General features: G+C 33.2%; 1 protein-coding gene across 1 annotated transcript in view; it reads left to right on the top strand.

The window, feature by feature from the left end:
- Positions 1–21,944, top strand: part of Vegfc (vascular endothelial growth factor C) — a 112,199-nt gene that overhangs the window by 57,670 nt on the left and 32,585 nt on the right. The window contains exons 2-3 of the mRNA XM_020153148.2: positions 18,491–18,704; positions 20,138–20,328. Coding sequence (XP_020008737.1) covers positions 18,491–18,704; positions 20,138–20,328 — 405 coding nt within the window. The remainder of the gene's footprint in view (positions 1–18,490; positions 18,705–20,137; positions 20,329–21,944) is intronic.

Below are 21,944 nucleotides of genomic sequence, written 5' to 3' on the forward strand. Positions count from 1 at the left end.
AAGATAATATTGTCTAAAAGCACGCAGTCTTTTATTTTTGTGTTAGTGATTTAGATGCAAATTATTTCCAAAATTATTCTCTTTATTCAATAAATACTTTACAGTCTTGATATCTGTTACAGCATTCTCTGCTAACAGAAATTGAGGCACGTCTCCCCTGAGATGATGGTCCAAGGTGGAGCCTTTTCTTCAGCAAAAAAACAAAACAAAACAAAAAAAATCTGGATGTAAATTTATTGGTTAATTATCGGGTACTTCTATCTTAATTTAGTTCAATTAGTTTCCAAAGCCTTTGCTATTTTAGATATTATGATGGTTATGCACATGTGCCAATTTACATGAAATACATTTCAAAGGAATTTCACATACCTCACTGAAACATTTTCACAGTCCTTTCAAATGATGATTTTGAAAATGACTCAAATAGCAGGTACCTCTCTGAAACAACAGGCAAGGTGCTGCTGGGTCCAATGTCTGCTCACACATGCAGGTCAGTGCTAAATCCTCCCAAGTCCCAGTGTAACCCTTGCTTAGAAGCCCGAATTTGTAAAGTATTAAATTTTGTGTCTACTTCCTGCTCCTCTGAATTCTTCTTGTGCACCCAGATAACAAAAATAGAAATTTAATTTCTGGGCAGATTTCTTCTAAAAGCCTCTGTCCAGAACATCCAGTGCTGAAAAAAAAAAAAAAGTTAGTAGTGACATATATCTATTCCTGCCTTATTTCCTTTCTCTTTTTTCCTGTTTTGTAATGTGTAAAGAACTGGCTAAAAGCCTCATGATGCTTTCACTTTACATAAAAAATTTGGAACAAGTTTGCACTGTAATGAATAATACACTGCTTCATACTGTCAATTTTTTATTCATAGCACTTTGAATGTATATACACAAAACATTAAATTATTTAATTTAAAATTTTAAATAGTTAAAATAAAAATTCAATCACTAATGAAAAAAGATAATTGATATTTTAAAATATCTGAAGTCTTATAATTGAAGACCTGTTTTCATTTATACTTGAAAGATTGGTTTTAAGGAATCATAATAAAACTTAGGGATTTAAAAGCTGTATTTGCATCACTTTATTGTTAGTACATGATGTGGAAATGAATTCCAAGAAAAGAGAAACCAGCACACAGCAAGAGACTGGGAATAAACAGTGAAATTCCAGGACAGAGGAGTCCACTCAAAATATATACTTTAAAAAAAAAAGCTGGAAGAAATAAAAGGAAAGAGAAGAAATAGAAAAATGCTAAATGAAAAAGAAAGAATATTAAAATAGCTAAAATACAGTATATATTTTAAAATTAAATATGTTTAAACCAGTTTATAAAGTTAGCCAAACCAATAAAAAGTTGAAAATAAAGGAAATGACATAAAAAAGAAACAGCTAATTTCTAAGTAAAGAAATAGCTATTTTATGTATAAATGTTTCATTGTAGAAATAACTTAATTCTTCATCAAGACTATCATTTAACTCATGGTGTGGAGAAATATAAATTTAGATCTTCATATTACATATTATCTCAAAATAAATTTCTCATGGATAAAAGTGAAGGCTATTTTTTAAGTACTAACTGGTTCCAGCTATAGATTACTGCTTCAGCAAAATTAGAAATAGTTGCTTTGCTAAACATGTGAAGTAAAAAGAAAAAAAAGTGAATGATTCATAGTATATTTATTAAATTTCTGCTTTACTAAAATGTCATAAAATTACCATAGCATTTAATTTTTTCTTTATTGTTTTTATAAAAACCACATCCCTTGAAAGGAGGTGAACATTTCTTCACAGACATTTCACAAAAGAAACCATAAACTGAATGAGTACATAACATATAATGAATATGCATATATATGTATTTAAACACATATATTCATCTGAAACATTTTCTTTTCAAATACTTTTACATTCCTTTAGGTTTTCTCATGGAATTTTTGCTAGTTTTATCACTTTCTTAATGACTAAAAATTCATGTACTTATCAGCTATTGGAACATAATTTTGGTAAAATATCCATTCAAATATTTTATGCTTTTAAAGTAGGATTATTTCCTTTTTTATTTGGAAAAGTTCTTCATGTATTCTAGATGTAAGTCCTTTATTATATATGTGATGTACAAACATTTTATCCACACTTTTGGCTTGACATTTAATTTTCATTTTTCCCTTTGTTTTGGTGGTACTGTGGTTTGAACTCAGGACTTGCACTTGCTAGGCAGGTGCTTTACCACTTGAGCCATCATGCTCTTGTTGTTCTTGTGTTTATGCCCAGACCAGCCTGCACCATTATCTTCCTATTTATACTTCTTGTGTAGCTGGAATGACAAGTGTGTGCCACCATGCCCAGCTTGTATTGACTGAGATGGGATTTCCTGAACTTTTTATCTGGGATGGCCTCGAACCTTTAGTCTCCCCATCTCTGCTCCCTAGTAGCTAGGAGTACAAATGTGAGCTACAGCCTCCTTCCTTTCTTCCTTCTTTCTTTCATTCTATGGTTTCCTTTGAAGAACAAACTTTAATTTTGATAAGGTGAACTTTTTTTTTCTCCAAGTTATTCTTTTGATGTTATGTCTAAGAAATTTTCTCTTAGCCCAGGGTCACAAAGATGAAATTACATTTAATCCTAACCACTTTGGAATTTTAGCACAAGCATTTAAGTATATGATCTGTTTTTGTCTTAATTTATAAATATGGTCAGAAATAAGAGTGTGTTTTGTCATTTTTTTTGTTGATTTTGTTTTGGTTTTGTTTTCTAGTAAAGATTTTTTTGGCAAATTCCTTAAAAGTGTCTATATACAAAATTATACAGAGCATGGATAAAGATAGTTTTACTTCTTTCTTTCCCTGGATGCCACTTATTAATTTACATGAGTATGCTAGCTATAGCCTCCATGTTGGATTAAAATCATGCAAGCTGACTTCTGTACCTTGGTTCATACCTCAGGAGAATGCATTCAGTCTTCTACCAAGTATGCTATTAACTGTGGGTACATCATTGATACCCTTTATTAATATTGAGTAAGTTCCATTCAATTCCTAGTTAATGATGTTTTTATCAAGATTAAATGTTAGATTTTGTTAAATACTTTTATGTGCCTTTAATGAGATGCTCACTTGTTATTTTCTTTATTCTACTAAAATGCTTTACTATATAGACTGACTTTCACATATTGAAACAACCTGGGACTTCTGAGATCAGTTCCAGTTTTCATAGTTCATAATGCCATTTTTATGTATTGTTAGATTCATTTTGCTGCTTTCTTAACAATTTTTGGCATCTATGTTTTATAAGCAATATTGGACTCTGAAAATATTTTTGCCCTCTGTGTTTCTCTAACTTCAGTATCAGCTAATTATGTCCTTATTGAATAAGATAGGGCATGTATTCATGTTGCTTAATTTTGTAGAAAGTGTTTGTGTAGGACTGGTATTATTTCTTCCTTAAATATTTTTTAAGCCTGGGCTTTTTTTTTTTTTTAAAGGAAGATGTCACTTACTTATCCAGCTCATTTATTTCTCAGGCGTAATAATTAAGTAAGTGGATAGAGACTCCACTTCCTCTCCCCTCCACACATATACCCTAGAGGAAATACCTTTGTAAGTATCTATATAACTTTTCCCTGTGTCCACAACACTGTACAGAAACCAAACATTCTCTCTTGCTTTGGTGTATAGTGCTGAGTAGAGAGTGAGGGCTGGTGGTTGAGGGAGTGGAAGTCTGGCTGCTGGCCATCATGACATCATGTAAGACATCAGGCTTGGAAATTTGCTGTTCTTAGGATAAGCTTTCTGTTAATTCTCTTTTTCCTTTTTTAAGTAAAGATCAGAATTCCCATTCTTGGCTATCACAAGGGACCTTGAGTTTGAAGCATCTGCATTGAATTCTTCTCTCAGTGAGCCTCTAAGTTTCATTTGGAACTTGGAGATATAGCTGCTTGACTGGATGGGGATGATAGATGGAGAGTCTGAAAACCAAATTGTCCTTTAAGTAAACTTTAATTAATCTTCCCAGTTTTTATCTGTCTCTTCACCTCTGTTTTGCATAGTACCTGGTGAATAAGTGTATCCATAGTTCTGGGGAAAAAGTGACTTGCTTAAAACAGCCATTCCCCTCTATAGGCACATGATTCAGCTGTCTCTCCTCTGGTAAGATTATTGATTTTTCATCTCCAAAAAATGTGCACTATCTTGTATCACTCATTACCTTCCTTTTTTTTTATCTCTATGGTTATAAAAATTACTCTTACTTTAGTTTTAGAAGGAAGCAGAGCTTTGAGCCAAGCTTAACTAGATGCTGAAAGATTATTTTTCCATTTATAGTTGACTTGGTCTTAGTTCTGAGACAGCAAATACTATGAATGAATACAAATTATGGGTAGAAACATTTGTTGTCTTACAAAAAATAAAACTAAAAATATTTTACATTATTTCTCTATATATTTTTCATCACCCATGACTGTCACTGCTCATTTACTTATGTAAGAATCAACATACTAGAAAAAAAGTGATATCAGTGATATTTACCATCACATGGTTTAGGATATACAAATTATTCCCATGGATAATGAATTCATGGTTACTACTTACCCTCCAAAAAACTTTGTGATTATTGGTTTTATTTTTTCACTTGATACCTTTTTGCATTAGATCTTTAGCAGCCATTTCTGTCTTTACATCTTTTCATCTTTATTTTCTAGTATAGCAGGATTTTCATTCAGTGGAAATGATGGTAGTTATAAACTCACATTATTCTTTAGGTAATAAGAAGTTTCAACCAAACAGGATAAGTGACAACCCAGTAAGTCTCTATGTATGAGAGACACAGAGGCAGTACAAGGAAGGTAGTTTAATGTCCTGAACTTTGGATTCCAAAGTTCAAGAAAAAGCTTAATAAATCTTTGTGATAAGTTTGATAACTTTATATAGTGTAGGGATGAAGGAATCTAGAGGCATAATGTTTCTTTTTAAAATTTTTTGACATTACTGGAGATTGAACTTAGGGCATTGTACTTGCTAGGTAACTGCCCTACTACTTCAGTCATGTCCCATCACATCAGGTCAGAGATCATGGCCTAATATTTCATTTGCAATATAATTAAATCTTTCCTACTACAGCTCTAAATTATTTTTTAGAATGCATTTCTAAGACCATCTGTTAATTTAATTCACTTTACATTAAATGGAAGAAAATGCAGTTATGTGTTTGGAAATTTTCCACTTGAAAATGAAAATGGAGTGGGGAGTCCTCATTAATATAGTTTTCATAAATTAATATTCACATGAATAAAATCTCCCTTTCTTACTTGCTATGAAGTATCTTTGAATCATTCTTTCATATATTTCTTCCTTTCATCTTTTATTTCTTGCATTTTATTTAATGACAGTTTTAAAATTTATTCTAATATCCAACTATTCATATTTGATTTTAAGTTTGAAAATAAAAAATATTCCAATTAAAGAATATAAATTTTCTGTGTTTAGCTTTTTTAGCTTGATTAGGCTAAAAGGGAAAACTTCTAAAATGAAACCTTAACTGCTTTAACAAAATAAATGTACCAGGCACCAGTGGCTCACACCTGTAATCCTAGCTGCTCTCAGGATGCAGAGATAAGGGGAATTGTGGTTTAAAGCAGCATGGGCTGCTTGAAAACCCATCACAAAAAAGGGCTGATGGAGTGGCACAGTGAAGGCCCTGAGTTGAAGCCCCAGTACCATGAAAAAGAAAAGAAAAGAAAAGAAATTTATCATAAATAATATTCTAGTGAAATTATCCTTAGATATTTTTCTAATGTTTTATGAAAGTATTATCTACAATGTTATTTAAAGACATGAAAATGAAATAGCTTATATTTACATTGTTATAATACTTTCATTTATTCTTTCTCTGAATACAATATGCCAGGAATGTTACAAGAAAGGAAGTATATAATAAGCAACAAAACAAGCATGTAGGGGAGTAAATACATAAATAAACCAATGCTTACAATGCCTACAATGTTATGAAAGAAATAAATTGGGTTTGTTCTGATTATGTAAATCAGTAATTATTTGGCATTTCACGTGAAGCCCTAATGAAGAGAAGGCTGCAGCTGTGTACAGAGCCAGGACACTAATTCTAGCAAGAGAAACAGAAAACAGATTTTCCTAAAGTGTTACGTTTAAAATAATCCTGGAGTTTATGAAACAGGAAAGTTCTGAGTAAGTGTGGGAATTATATGAGATGAATTGGAGAGAATTTGAAAATTAACAGGAGCAAGATAAGCCAGGACTTTAGTGTTGGTGGATGGCTTTTACTTGAAGTTTAATGGTAAGCCACTGAAACAGATTAAATAGGTGAGTGGCATTATTCAATGAGTGTTGATCAAAGATCCCTCTTCTGTGTGAGGAGTCAATTGGAGGGACCAACAGAGCAACTGAGAAGAAAACTATGATGGTAATGAAGTGAATCAGGTCAGAGACCATGGCAGTTTAGAGTAGGTGGCTCCCAGTGGACATGGAAAACACGTTGCTCTTTAGAAATCAGGTGGTTAAGACTTGCTGATAGATTATATTTAGGAGTTAGAGAAAGACAGGTATTAAATCTAATTCCCTGAATCTTGTGAGAAACTGGTTACTAGGTTTAAATAGATGGGGGAACTAGGGATGAAACAGATTTGGACTTGAAATTAATGAATTCTGTTTTAAATATTTTAGGTGCAAGATCTTGAGAACTCTGATGACAGATATATTTGAGGAAAAGCTTGGTCTGTAGGCCTATGTTTCAGTCCTCAGACAAAGATCATTTTGGAGTGGTGAGGAATAGATGAGGATACTCAGAAAAAAGTGTAAGATGAAAGTAAGAAAACTATTTCTGAAATGTTAGAACTCAAATTTATAATTATGTATAGGAGAAATCACTAAAATTTACTGATAATAATAGAAACTAAGGGAAAAGGGAGAGCAGAAGAGCAGAAGGAAGAGAAGAGCACGGTCTCAAGCAGACAAGTCACACATGCTTTTAACAGAACAATTAAATTCTATTTAATCATCTAGTGACCTATGCAGTAGAGGTAAACTGTGACAAGACAAAGAGCTCACATGAAAGTTGTTGAGACATTGTTGCAATGGAGTATTGGGAAAGAAACAAAGTTAGAATTTTTGACAAGAAGCTAGGAAATGGAGAATAGTGCGAACATAGACAGTCTTTTAAAAAAATGTCAGCTCTGAAGGAGAGCAAAAAATGAGAGTAGCTTAATAAGGATATCAACTTAGAGAATTTTCCTTCTGCATCTTGGTATTTTTCTGTCTGCATGTTTGTTTATTTTTTAAACTTGTGACAGCAAAAAGTTTTCATGCTAATGGAAATACTATATTTTGGAGATGGAGGGAAGAAGAGAGAAAGGAGAGAGAGAAAGAGAGAAAACACTGAAGAGAGGGCAATTACAAAAGGAGTCAAGTGTTGCTTACAGCAAGAACAAAAAGGAGCCAAGTGGCTTTGGAGAAGATGAGGAGACACACTAGATTAGTTCTCCTGAAAGGAAGAAAAAAGATTAGGAGATTGGGCGTATATAACTAGGTGTCTGTTTAATAACTTCTATTTTTTTATGAAGTATGAAGCAAGTTTGTCCACTGAAAGAAGGAATGGGAGACTAAAGCAAGTGGAGATGGTATTGGATTAGTCGGTGAATAAATTGGCATGGAATAAATTTTAAAATGGTAAGAAATGCTTTATTTAGGACTATTGTGATAGGTGCTGAAAAGATTATCATGGGGGAGAGAGATCAGTCTTAACACCAAATATTACAAGAACAAGTGATGATTTATAGCCAAGGAGCAGGCTGGGTGTAGGTGTCAGTGAATGAAAATTACTAAGAGGAGACATCAAGGCTAGGGGACTCTTATTAATGTATTTAACAGCATTCTGGCTATAGACAGGCCAGGGTGATCAGCAATCACTCTAGGGAGGGTGGAAGATATGGTATTAAACCAGATATTCAGGGTGGTCAGATTTCAAGGGTAGGATCATTCTCTCTAAACTGACTTTGCAGGATTGTTGCTAAAAGGGATGTGTTCACATTTTCATCACTATAACAAAATGCCTGGGGTAATTAACTCATAAAGAAAAGCAGATTTTTTGGGCCATGGTTTTAGTTCATGACCGAGTGGTTTCATTGCTTTTAAGTTTGTGATAAGGCAGCATATCATGGTGAGCATCATTAGTAGAGCAGAACCACTCAACTCATCATGAGCTAGGATCCCACAATTTCCTTTAAGAGTGTGTCCCCAAAGACCTAAAGACCTCTCACTATGCCCCACTTCTTAAAGGTTCCACCACCTTCTTAGAGCACAGCCTTGAGAAGCAAGCCTTTAATACATTGATCTACACCTAAACTATAGCAACTGGACTCTTTGATGATGGACTCAGAAGCCCAAAGATAAGGCCTGTCTACAGTTTATTCCATAAAAGAATCATTGTCAACATGAAGCTAGTTAAATAAATTTAAATAGATTTAGTTAAATAGATTTAAATAGATTTCTGAATCATTTTATACACACTTTTTGAAAAATAAAAATGTGGTATTTCAGAAAAAATAATTAATAATTAGAAAGTAATGGCCTATCATTTGTATGAAAATGGCCTTTTTGGTGTCTGTATTTCTACATCTTCCCTATATATGCATGATCTCTGTTGTGTTGGAGCAAGTGAGATTTCCAGAGTAAGCTTCTTCTAGAGCCTTCCCTAAATACCACAATTGAAAATAATGCCACTTCTTCAGAAATCCCAAAGAACTTTCCTATTCTTCCTTTGTGGTACCTGCTACTGTCTTGCATTTTGTACATCTCCTTTCCCTTGTGAGGATGTACTTATTCCTGTACACTTCATAGTATCTGGAAAAGTTTTTTTCTACCTAAATATACAATAAATATCGAGGGTTAATGATAATATGTGATTGGTTTGCTTTTCTGTTGGAGAGCTGGGATTTTTTTTTCTTTTTTTTTTTTTTTTTTTGGCTCTGGTTTGAACTCCGAGCTTGATACTTGCCACTTGCTAGACAGGAGCTGTACCTCTTGAGCCATTCCATCAGCCTACTGGACAGCTTACTTGTGCTTTCTGTCTCTGTCTCTCTCTGAAGCCAACTAGATGCCTTGATCTCTTGGGAATGCATTCTTTTAGGGGAAAGCAATAAGTAAACAACATTAGTTTTATTTATCTTAAACTGAAATTCAGTTTTGTAAATAAACTTGCTATGCAGAATGTACCTGACAAATATTGTTAAATATGTAATATTGAATAAACTGTGCTGGGTAATGCTTCAGTCATATTTTATGGTCAGGAAACTAATTGCAGTCAGAAGTAAAGAGAGTCAAATGTTTGAAGTTTGTCTATGTAAGTTAAATGGATAGTTTCCTTTAGTGAAATGTTAAACATGAATTCCACTTATTGATACAGAGCATGGTAGAATGTAAATATTTAACTCTAAATATGACCTTCAGAACTCAGATTTTAAACTTGGAATAAAATTTGCCCTGGAGCTATACTTTTCCATTAACTAAAATATAAGCTTTAAGTTATGAAGACTGACTGAGTAGTTCATTAATATGATATGATAATTTTCTTCCCTCATTCAGTGTGGACTTCTATTAATCCACTTAACTTTTCAGAACAAGTAGATAAGGTGTATCTGTGTTGAAAATAAACTGAGTCTTCAAAACAATACTCATTTGTGTAAATTCTCATTTGTTAGAACCAGGTAAGTTACAGCAAATTTATGTTACCACAGGCCATCCACATATGTTTTAAATTTCATCTTCTTTCAAAGTGAAATATTTCTTCCTCAATGCTCACTCTATCTGTAATATTATTTGCAATGATATACCATTGAAAATACCATAAAAGTTAAATTGCAAAGATGAAATCATTGTTAACTCAGTCATCTAAATAGCAAAAAATTGAGAAACGTATTATGGCATGAATTTTCCTAAAGTACCCTTGACACCAAACAATGGGTTGAGTGATGCTGCTAACGTCAGCAGTTAGAGATCCAGGAGAACCTGGCTTGATAAGGATGTGTCTGTGGTTTTGGAAAGCAAGTGCTTTTACCAGAGCTGACAAGGTGATACTGACCTCAGACAGAGTTTCAAAACCCTTACTGATGAATTAGACATGGTGGTAATCTTTGGCCAATTTTCAAGCTTGCTTATTTACTAAATCTATTACTGCAGCCTACTCCAACCACAACACACACACACACACACACACACAGAGTACAATTGCAGTCAAAAATTGATATCATAGGATGTAAGTAGATGAGCACATTAATTTATAAAGAAGATTCTTATAGAGGTTTTAATTATGGAGAGAATTGTAATGGCTTAAGGGGTAATAGAAATGCAAAATGGAACTTTTGTGTTTTTAGACACAGTACTTCTGGTTAAACAATTCAACTTTGTTTTACTCAACATTGTTTCATAGCAACAAATTCCCCTTCTTGTTACTTTAGTAATTAATCTGGAATCCTTTAGACAAAGAAGCACATAAGCAGCAAAAAGTTCATCTGGCATTAATTACTATTCAAAGCAGGTATGTCTTAAAATTTGCAAATTTCTTGGAAAGAACAAATTCAAGGAGCTCATAATTAGTATTCTTAGCTCTCAAAATAAACATATATAATTTCTTTCTTGTAAACAATAAAAGCAGAGTATTTCCAACTAATGTGCCTAGAACATTCCTTGGCACATAGTACTTATGCAATAAAAGTCATGAAAATCATAATACTTTCCCTCCTTAGCTATATATTTAAAATATTTTGTTAGAGGTTAGTGACTAGTATATCTACCTTCTTCCTGTGTGCTCTACAAATACCATTGTAAACATTGTAACAGCAACTTTCCAAGGCACATTTCCTGGTCTATGTTTTCTTAATGGAATAACATAAGTTTAGGGTATTATTATTATTATCGTGATTTACAGTGATAAAAACAATTTACTAGGAATTCCAGAATATAAAAGCTGGTGTGTATAAGATGCATTGGAAAGCAAAACAGAAGTAGAGAAAATGATTTTGTGTCCCCTTTAATTTCCCTCAACAAGGTAATTAAAGCAGGGACTTCAGGAGCAGCAACAGCAGGGGTACGGAGGAAAGCAAGGGTAGACTTTTTATCTCATCCACCATTGTCATTTACTTTAATTCTTGTAGCATCCCTTACTTCACTCTTGCCTACCATTGAAGTCACTCTCAGTATATCCTTAAAAGCTCCTGACAGACTCTTGCTATGTAACTGAAATGTATTGCATTTAAGTGTATGGCATGGTTATTTGCTGGCCTTGATTTAAGAAAAAGACATGTTCATTCCATTCTGTCTTCTGGATTGTAAAATGCTTAAGAATGGCTGAATTCTTGATTTAACTGATTCTTTGCCAAAATGAGACATTTTGCATAAAAATTTCCATGTAATGACCACTTTAATAATCACTAAAACATCAGGAGTTCCAGTTTTACTTTCTGAAACTTTAATGCTGTCCTTTCATTCTTTTGAGAAGTCAAGGTATGTTTTCTGGTATATTTCTCCTCCAATAATCTTTTACTATCTTTCTACTCTCTTTTCTTCATCCTCATAGGCTCAATGGGACTTAGTCACCACAAAAATAGTTCCTTTATATCTTACAAAAATTAACAGTAAGAAGACTTATGACTTCTTTTTGGAATTACCTTGCCTTTAAACACATCTTACCTGCTTGAGAAAAGGCTCAACTCTTTGGCATATTATTGGTCTTCCTTATTAATCTTCACAGCACAAAGAAATAGGTATTCCTAACTCCTCTGTATAAGTGGAAATAATGAAATAAATAAAGATAATCAAAGACAAATAAATAAAATGTTTCCTTATAAATGGAAACATCAGAGTAAGAAAAAAAATCTATGTAAAATATATATTGGCATAATAAATTCAACTCAGACTTAACAAAAAAATAAATCTAATAAAATATAACTTTATCTAGAGAACTAAAAAGAAATTTACTGTAATCAATTACTGGGCTATTTATATATCGTATTTCACAATAATTCATTTAGTTGTCATAGCAGTCCTCATATTTCAGATGTGACCTAGAGGTCACATACACAGTGAGTAGAGAAGCTGAGATACAAACACAATTACATCTATGCCCAAAATACATGTGTTAGGGGTTTTAGTGTACTATACATGTGTGTTCCTTCAAAAATTGATCTATCAGAAAACTCAAAATTCAGTAAGACATTGTATTAAGCATTTATATTTGCATATGCAGAATGTCATTTTAAGTAACATGTATGTATGATTGGGAAAATTAAGATTTCACAAGAATGTAGAATGCAAGTAAGTAAAAATTAATAATGAAGTATGTTTAGAGAACAAACTTCACATGCAGTTGAATATTTGTTGATATAATTATTCTCTGTGTTCACTATTATTTCCTCTATTGCTGACATTTAAATAACTGTGTGACTACTTGAGTATCCAGAATGCACAAGGTACTGGGCTTTTCATGACGTATATTACCAAATAGGACATGGTAACACATGCTACCACAAAGTACCTCAACTTTTTTTAAAGGATAGCTGAAATTAGTTATGAAAGAGGAAAGAAATAAAATCACAAACATTTTTTGTATGCCGATGATATTAAAATTTGAGACATCATAGTTGTAAACCAATTAATGTGCTTAATATCAAGGTGGTATTGGCATAAGTCTAGGCAAAATGATAAACTGAACAAATCTAAAAGTCCACAAATACTCGACATATGATTCACAGCAAAGAGAGCAGTTCAGTGCTATGACACAAAGGGCATTTCAACCAATGCTGCTGGATCAGATAGATAAGAGAAAAAAATGGGATCTTGACCCCCTACCTCACACTATACAGTAAACCCACTTTATTTGTAGATTTATTGCACATGGTTTTGACCAAGCATGGCCCAAAAAAATACATAAAAAAATCAAAAGAAATTTCAAAAACAAAAGATTTTAATTCTCACACATGCATTACACAGCTTAGTTGATGTGGAGAAGCTCTCAGTCAGTCCTGTGATATCACCAATTGTATTTAAATCATCCTATGATCTGCTGAGTGTTTTCCTTAATTGTTTTTGAAAAATATGCCTCTTATAATGTTCCAAAGAAAATTAAAAATAATGTGCTTAATTTAAGTGATAAAGTGAAAACTTTAGATTTGCAGGAGGCAGCATGTCTTTAGTGGAAGTTGGGTGGTAATTAAGGAGAAATGAATCAAGCATCTGTTGTATAGCACTAAACTCTATACATCCTAAACATTCATGGGTTTTCCTCAATGTCAGTCTCTTTGGAACCATAAAACTGTGGGTACCTAGGATCTATGTACCCAAACATCAATTCTAAGTTCATAGTAGACTCAAATGTGAAAAGTGAAATCATAAAGCTTCTAGAAGATCATATAGGATATACTTTCATGATCTTCAGTAGGTAAAGGTTTTTAAAAGAATATATCAAAAACATTAACCATGAGGAAAAAAAATAGAAATCACTAATAGTAAGAATTTTTTTCAGCAAAAATTATTATTGAATAAGTGAAAATACAAGTTACACAGCAGATATTTGCAATACACATGCATATTTAACAAAGAACTCATATTCAGAATGCATTAAGAACTCTTAGAAATAAATAACCAATAAGACAGCCAACAGAAATGAATAAGAAGCTTTTACTTGGTACTTCTTAAAAGAGCAAACCCCATATCCAAATAACATGAGATTGTCCAATATCTTCAGTCATGCAGAGACTAAGTATTAAACAACAATGAAATATTATCATGTACCAACTGGAATGACTGAAATTTTAAAACAAGACTACTAGTTGTTCGAAAAGTTATGGAGCAAAGGGATTTATATACAACCTTCAGGAGTATAAAGTAGGTAGAATTACTTTGGAAAAATGATTTACTATATCTATGAAGCTAATTATATGTTTATTCCCTGAGCTATCAATTCCATTTTTAGTTATATTACTCCCTGAAATGCATAGTGCTTTCACTAAAAGAAACACAGAGCATAAAGTAGACAAATTGTGGTCATTTATACAACAGAAATTCAGGGAACACCAAAATCAACAGTCTCACATACAGATCAATTTCACAAGCATGAGATATAAAAAACAAGAACCCAACTCTAATGATTATATTCCATAGGATTTCTAAATTCAGAAAAGAGTGAAGCTACTTATGAGAGAAGAAATCAGAACAACACTGGTAGTATTTGGTAGAATTATTAATAAAAAGCATAAAGAAGGCTTCCAGATGTAGTTAGTCAGTGTTCTATATCTCCACCTGGGAATTATGACAGGAATTCCATCTGTCAAATTGTGTATTTATAACTTACTCACTTTCTTAAGTGAATAACATTCACTAATTTAAAAATTTTAAATCACATTAGTAGTACTTTCAGGACTAAATAGCATTAACATCTATTGGTCTTATGGATGTCAAAGAAAAGGAATTTTACTAAAAATGAATATTTTACTATCACACTGTTTTAATTTCAAAAGAATTTTCTTATTATATATTTTTAAAAGATGTAAGATTTGTTTTCTAAAATTATAAACCATCAAAGTAAAATAATTAAAACATTTTGTACTTACCTATCTAGGCATACTATGTGTAAACTACTGTATTATCACTATGAAAGAAGGAATGTTGGGAGGAGGTGAATTCAAGTATGATATATTTGATACATTGTAAGAACTTTGGTAAATGCCACAATGTATCCATACCCAGCACAACAATAAAAAAATTTTTAAGAAGTAAAATAAGATATTTTTTGGCCAAAATATAAATCCTCCTAAGAATGTTACAGTCAGTAAGTCCAGCTGCTAGTGTTATTTTAGATTCATTCAGTTACTCTTTCTAGTGTTTCTAAAGGATTTTACAATGTGAAATTCTTGCAGGTGTTCAACCTTCTGGCATGCTCTAACGTGGCTAATAAATGCTATATATGTTTAAATTATCCAGTCTGACAAAGCCCACTCTTACTTAACTGCATGTTTTCCCAGCAGCAGCACAATTGACACATTAGCCTGGACAATTCTTTTTCTGTAGGAGATTGCCCTGTGCATTGTAGAAAGTACAGCAGCATTTTTGACTGCTATTCATTCATGCCAGTAGTACCCTCACTGTTCTGAAAACCAAAAATGTCTTTAGACATTGCCAGTGTCCCCAGGGAACACACCAATTGTTGAAACAATTGCTTTTGTTATTTTTGGCTCCTCCTCCTTGGTGCTATTTGTGCATTCACACCTGGGAAAGATTAGAATTAATATTTCTGAGGTCATGTTGTTACTGTACAAGAAAGTGGAGTCATTGGGGATTTCATTCCAGAATAAAACTTAAGCAAGTATTTTTTAGTATCTAGTACAAGACATCTGTATTTCAAGTATCTTGTTTTGATTGTGCTGATTATGCAGAAATGACTGACAAATTGTCTACTTTGGCATTTATTTTAAAGTTACCCTCAAAATAACATACTTTAAAATGAATAAAGGATTTTCTAGTAGCCTACATTATTTAAACTCCAATAAGCTAAATATTTGATTACTTATTTAATTCTTAAAAACTCAAAAAGTGACCTTTTCTTTTAATACAATAATTCATGCTATCAATAATTGGTATAAAGAATGTATTCTTTATTTGGGCATTTATTTTCAACATTTACAATGAAACATTTCAGACAAAAGGCAAATTAAGCTAAAAGTTTAGCAATACACATTTAAAGCCTCCAGTATTAAACTGCTTTCTGTGACACATCAGGTTGGTGCAGACATGGATGATTAGTGGTCTAAAGGTGAAAGAGTCTTAACTGGCACCTTCACTGAAACATTGGGTAAATGATTTTCTAAGGCTATGTAAAACATTTTCAATTTCTCTTCCTTAGCATATCATTTGACTTCCCATGAGCATTTATGGGTCTCTACCAAGGAGTAACTTTAAAAGTGAATTTTATCACATCATCACCCGCACATCAACCGCATTCAAGTTTTAGGTTTCCTTTTCTTTCCCTATTTCTCTTATGTGTGTTCTCCCCTTAGTGTGTGACCCATGTCCAATGATATTACTGCATTTGTTTTGGGTCTATAATCTACATATAAGGGAGAACATGTGGGTTTTGGTCTTCTGAGCCTGGCTAACTTTGCTTAAGGTGATGTTCTCTAGTTCCATCCATTCATTTGTGAATGACAAAATTTCATTCTTCTTTGTGCTAAGTAAAATTCTGTTGTGTATAAATACCACATATCCATTTGTTGGTTTTGGGGCATCTTGGCTGTTTCCACAGTTTGGCTATTGTAAATGGTGCTTCAATAAACATGGGTGTACAGGTGCTTTTGTAGTACCTTGAGTTGCATTCCTTCAGGTATATCCCTAAGAGTGGGATTACTGGATATGGCAGATTTATGTTTAATTTTTTAAAAAGCCTCCATATTGTTTTCCAAAGTGGTTGTACTAGCTTATATTCCCACCAGCAATGTTTGTGGGTTCCTTTTTCCCGCATCCTCACCAGCATTTCATGTTTGTTGGTGGTCTTGATGACAGCATTCTAACAGGGGTGGGGTTGGAATCTTAGTGTGGTTTTGATTTGCATTTCCTTTATGGCCAGGGATGTTGAACATTTTTTCATGTGTTTTTTGGTTATTTGGATTTTTTCCTTAGAAAAAGTTTTGTTTAGTTCAGTTGCCCACTTTATTTGTTCATTGATTTGGGAGGAGTTTAGTTTTTTGAGCTCTCCTCGTATATTCTGGTTATAAGTTCTTTGTCTGATATACCTAGAATATATTTTCTCCCACTTTGTGGGTGATCTCTTCAATTTAGAGAACATTTCTTTTGTTGTGCAGAAGTTTTTTAATTTCATGTAGTCCCATTTGTCAATCCTTTCTCTTAGTTGCTGGCCTCTGGAGTTCTACTGAGGAAGTCCTTGCTCATTCTTATTGCTTCCAGAGTATTCCCTGCTCTTTCCTGTACTAATTGCAAGGATTGGGGACTGATATTAAGGTCCTTAATCCACTTTGAATTGATACTAGTACAGGGTGACAGGCATGGATCTAGTTTCAGTTTTCTACAGGCAGATAAACACTTTTCCCGGCAACATTTGTTGAAGAGGCTGTCTTTCTTCCATCATAAGTTTTTGGCACCTTTGTCGAAAATAATGTGGGTGTAGCTGTGTGGATTCATATCTGGGTCCTCTATTCTGTTCCGCTGGTCTACATATCGGTTTTTGTGCCAGTACCATGCTGTTTTTACTGCTATGGCTCTGTTAGTATAGTTTGAAGTTAGATATCTACTTGATGATAGGTTTCATGAGACAAGGAGTTGATATATGTTTTACATTTAATTTTTATATCCACCTTTAAACAGAAGTTTTTCAGCCTAGAAATATAAATATAATAACTTATCTTTTTGCATTTTTCACATTTTGTCCATTTCAATGTTATGCTTTTGTCTTAGTGATCTATTAGAGAACTTAGCATTTTCTAAGTATATAATAATATTTATTTTTTCCAAGTTACTAAGTTACAAAAATGTGTAATATGTAATAGCTATCACAAGTTATTTTCTGTTTCTGAATTTCAAAGTACATGGGTAAATGTTTATCTTAAATCTTCAAAGGATATTTAATTGAGAATCCCTCTTAAATACCTTTCCTTTTCTTAGATTTTTGTGTGTATCTTCCACTGAATTGTGTAGCACTGTTGTTTTGAGGCTCCTCTTGGTACATGAACATTCAGCCTTACTCTGGAAAGTGGTGTGATAAGTTTAGATCACATGCTGACTTTAATCTTAGCTGAGGTACAGGGGAAAGAGCTCTAGAAACTCTCTAAACACACATTCCTCGGTTGCTCCTTGTTGCTCTGTTGCTTCTGGGACCCTGCAACAAGCAAACGCTAAACCATCTATGACATTTTACTACAAATTAATAGTATATGTGGCAGCAAATATAACTGTGTTCCCCTTAGTTTTATTGAGGTATGATTGACAAACAAAAACTATATATATTTAAAGTGTATGATGTAATGTTTTCATACTCATACACATTATGAAGTGCTTATCACAAGTTAATCAATATATCTATAAATTCATATAGTATATAATTTTTATTATATTATTGTTGTACTGGGGGTACAGTGTGACATTTACAAAAAGTTCTTACAATATATCATACTTGAATTCATCCCTTCCATGATTCTCCTTTATCCCCATTCCTGAAATAGGAAGGTAGAACAGGTCCTATCTGGGGGTAGTACCAATGGGAAGGGGAGGATATAAAGAAAGGGTGTAGAGGGTGAATGTAGTGTAAATATTATGTATTCATGTATGAAAATGGAAAAATGAGACTTGTTGATTAGCTTGTGGTAAGTACTTCATAATGTGTATGTGTACAAAAGAACATTTAGTACACCTGTTCCCAAATTCTTAATCTGGTAAGTAATTGATCTTGCACTTTTCTTTGACAGACATATGCAGGCAAAGATCTGGAAGAACAGTTGCGGTCTGTGTCGAGTGTAGATGAACTCATGACTGTCCTATACCCAGAATACTGGAAAATGTACAAGTGCCAGTTACGGAAAGGAGGCTGGCAACACAATAAAGAACAGCCCACCCTCAGCACAAGGGCAGCAGAGACTGTAAAATTTGCTGCTGCACACTATAATACAGAGATCCTGAAAAGTAAGTATGGGAAAGAAAATTTATAAGTCTCATGTATGAAACCAGTGAAAGTTGCCCTGTGGTCCTTTAATGTTAGCATTGTACCACTGAATATATCTCATGGCTTGAAGTAAAAAAGGAAGGAAGGAAGGAAGGAGGAAATAATCACTCAAAATGTAACATTTTGCGGTTTCACTGTGAGTGTTAAGATGATATCTTGAAATACAAAGATAGAAATGTACATACATATCAACACAGATTTATTTTTTAATCAAAGTAAATTTTTATTATAGAATAAAAAGTTTAAGACATATAGATATATTTTACATACTAGGTTAGTTCAACCACTTAAACTTCTGTGTTTTACAAAATATCTCTACATAAGCTTTCTATATGACTTGGATTTAGAAATTCTTAATTTCTAAGAATTTCTAAAAGGTGACCCAGGTCACTTTTTCAAGTGATTCTTGCTTTTGGTGCCCTATAGATAACTGGCTCAAAGTTGAACTTGTGTAAAACTAATGCTACATCCCAAAGCATTTGTGATGTCACATAAAAAGGCACAATATAAACTCTCACTAGTTGTTACCTGTTACTCACTAAAAAGTATTGACATTGAGAAGTATTTTGAAAGCAAAAACAAACAAAAATGACTTCACAGATGAATAACCAATAGTTTATTGTCCTTTTTCCCCAAGATTTTATTTTAGGGGAAATATGAGAAAAATAAACTAGAACATTTAGGAAATACATCATTTGTAATGCAGGAAAAAGTCAACAGTGCTATAGGTAAGCCACTAACTCATTGGAAACAGAATTCCAAGAGAAAGAATGAAGGGGATAAGAAATTAGATTTTTGAGGAAAAAAAGTTTCTTTAGGATAAAGTCCTACTGGGTGGAAAATAACCTTACATTGCACATAGCTACTTCCATGACATTGCCCAAAATTGTCAAGTAGCCTGCCTGAATATTGTTTTTGAGTTTAGTTCAAAACTATAGTTGCTTTCTCATTTACAATCTTGGTTTATATGAAAAATAAAAACATGTTGTTTACATTTGCTACAAGACCACAAAAATAACACATGCTTTACCAAATGAGTGTGACTCTATTTTTGCACATTTTGTAAACATTCATATACTAAATTCCCATTTTCTGAACAAGGAAAACTAAACATAAGTGCTGTGGAATAGTGGTGTAAATTTTAAAAAGCATAATCCTAATTTAGCTTGTTATACGGCTGTGGAAATAAGTTTTTAAAGAAAATATCCTTAGAAGTTCTATTAAATATTATTCTCCCATTCACAGGGCAATTTAGGATCTTGTAGGCTATTTCCCTAAACTTGTATATTACACTTAAAATCTGAAATCAATTGTGAGTGCTTCCATCTGCTGTGGGCTTTATTCCCCTTTGGTGGCTTCTGTGTAACTTACGGACTTCCCTATAACTCGACAGGTATTGATAATGAGTGGAGAAAGACTCAATGCATGCCACGTGAGGTGTGTATAGATGTGGGGAAGGAGTTTGGAGCAGCAACAAACACCTTCTTTAAACCTCCATGTGTGTCCGTCTACAGATGTGGAGGCTGCTGCAACAGTGAGGGGCTGCAGTGCATGAACACCAGCACAGGCTACCTCAGCAAAACGGTAGGTATTTCATGTCTCAGTTCTACCTGAGAGCCCTGTCAGGACTTTGAATAAGGGGCTTAAGCCTCTGATCTCATTTAAGTAACATAGTTTGTCAGTTTCTTACATTTGCTTTGGGGAATGAAGTAAATGCTTCAATTACTTTGTGCTTTAGATTATATAGTATCACAAGAAACAAATTAGTGCTTTATGAACTCTTTTGATATAGTGGAATCAAAGCCTAGAGAATAAGATAATAAATATATATGTGTGTATCTAAACATGTGCACATATATATATTCACACGCATATATATGTATATATATATACATATATATATATATACATATCAGCATGTAACTTCAAGAATAAGCATTTTCATTTGGCAATAAAATACCTTGAAGTGGCTAAATTCTCTGGTTATAAAGATCTAGCAAAAATTACATATTCAAAATATGTGATTACAATCCTGTGTTCTGTGAAACAGTGGTGTGATTTTGAAATAAGTCATAGCATGAAACACATTCTCTATGTTCCTTTCAAACACAAAGGAGATACTTCTGATACTAAACCTGAAACATTTTGAATAACCTGTAAAATTCATCACATTAGATGTAAAGTTTTTAATAAATAACTGAGGCACTTCCCATAAGGTTTTGTTTGGATCAGGGTTTCCAGAGCAGATGCACAGACATGTTTAATGGCCTTATGTGGAAGAGGAGGCTGGCTATCAGGGGACAGACTTATGTGCTGATGAGCATTGTGGGAGTTTGTTGAAAATCGTGTGTGCTACTGGCCTCTGCCCAAATCTTTGGAGAAATCTAATGCTTTGGACCAGCATGATGCAAACTTCTGCTCGGAAAATAAAACTGTAGTTACACTAAAGGCTTCTCCATGTATTTTGAGAGTTGGAATACTGTCTGTAATCTAGTGACATTCAGAAGTCTTCTTTGACCATTAGAATGAGAAGTGAAAGTTTTTAAAAATGTGGTGTTAGATTTGATTTCTAGGATATGAAATGACAGCATATTAACATGTTAATTTCATACACACTTTAGCTGATTTACTAAATTATTTTAGTAGATCTCTTATTTTAATATATTATAAATGAGTGTGAACGCTAAGACTACTGCTTCAGTTCTTTCAATTGCATTTTCCCATCTAGTTGAAAAATAGTCTTTAAAATTAACTTCAGGGTGTGTGTAAAGGCCCTGGAACAGAGGGAACATGGTAACGCCCAAGTATTGAAAGAAGCCTAGAGTACAGGAAGCACAAAAAGTAAGGTCAAAGGATAGTTGTGGTAAATGATGCTACAGATGAAAGTATAGGGCAATATTTGAGGCAATGATAAAATTTTTTGGCTTTAGTCTAAAAGCAATGAGGAATCACTAAAAGGCCTTTATGATGGAGACTGAAAACATCAGATTTATGAGTTTTCCAGTATCATCCTAGGGACAAACATGAGGATAGCAGGTGAACTTGAAGGTGAGAACAGAGTGGATGTTACTTCATTGATGGAAAGAGCATCAAAGGTATCTTTGAGCAGTGTAACAGTGGCAGACATGAGGATTCAAAATACTTGGTGAGAATAGTTAACATTTGTACTGAGACATTTCTGATCCAACTCTGCACACACT

This window comes from Castor canadensis, chromosome 14 (assembly GCF_047511655.1).
Source record: "Castor canadensis chromosome 14, mCasCan1.hap1v2, whole genome shotgun sequence".
Lineage (NCBI taxonomy): Eukaryota > Metazoa > Chordata > Mammalia > Rodentia > Castoridae > Castor > Castor canadensis.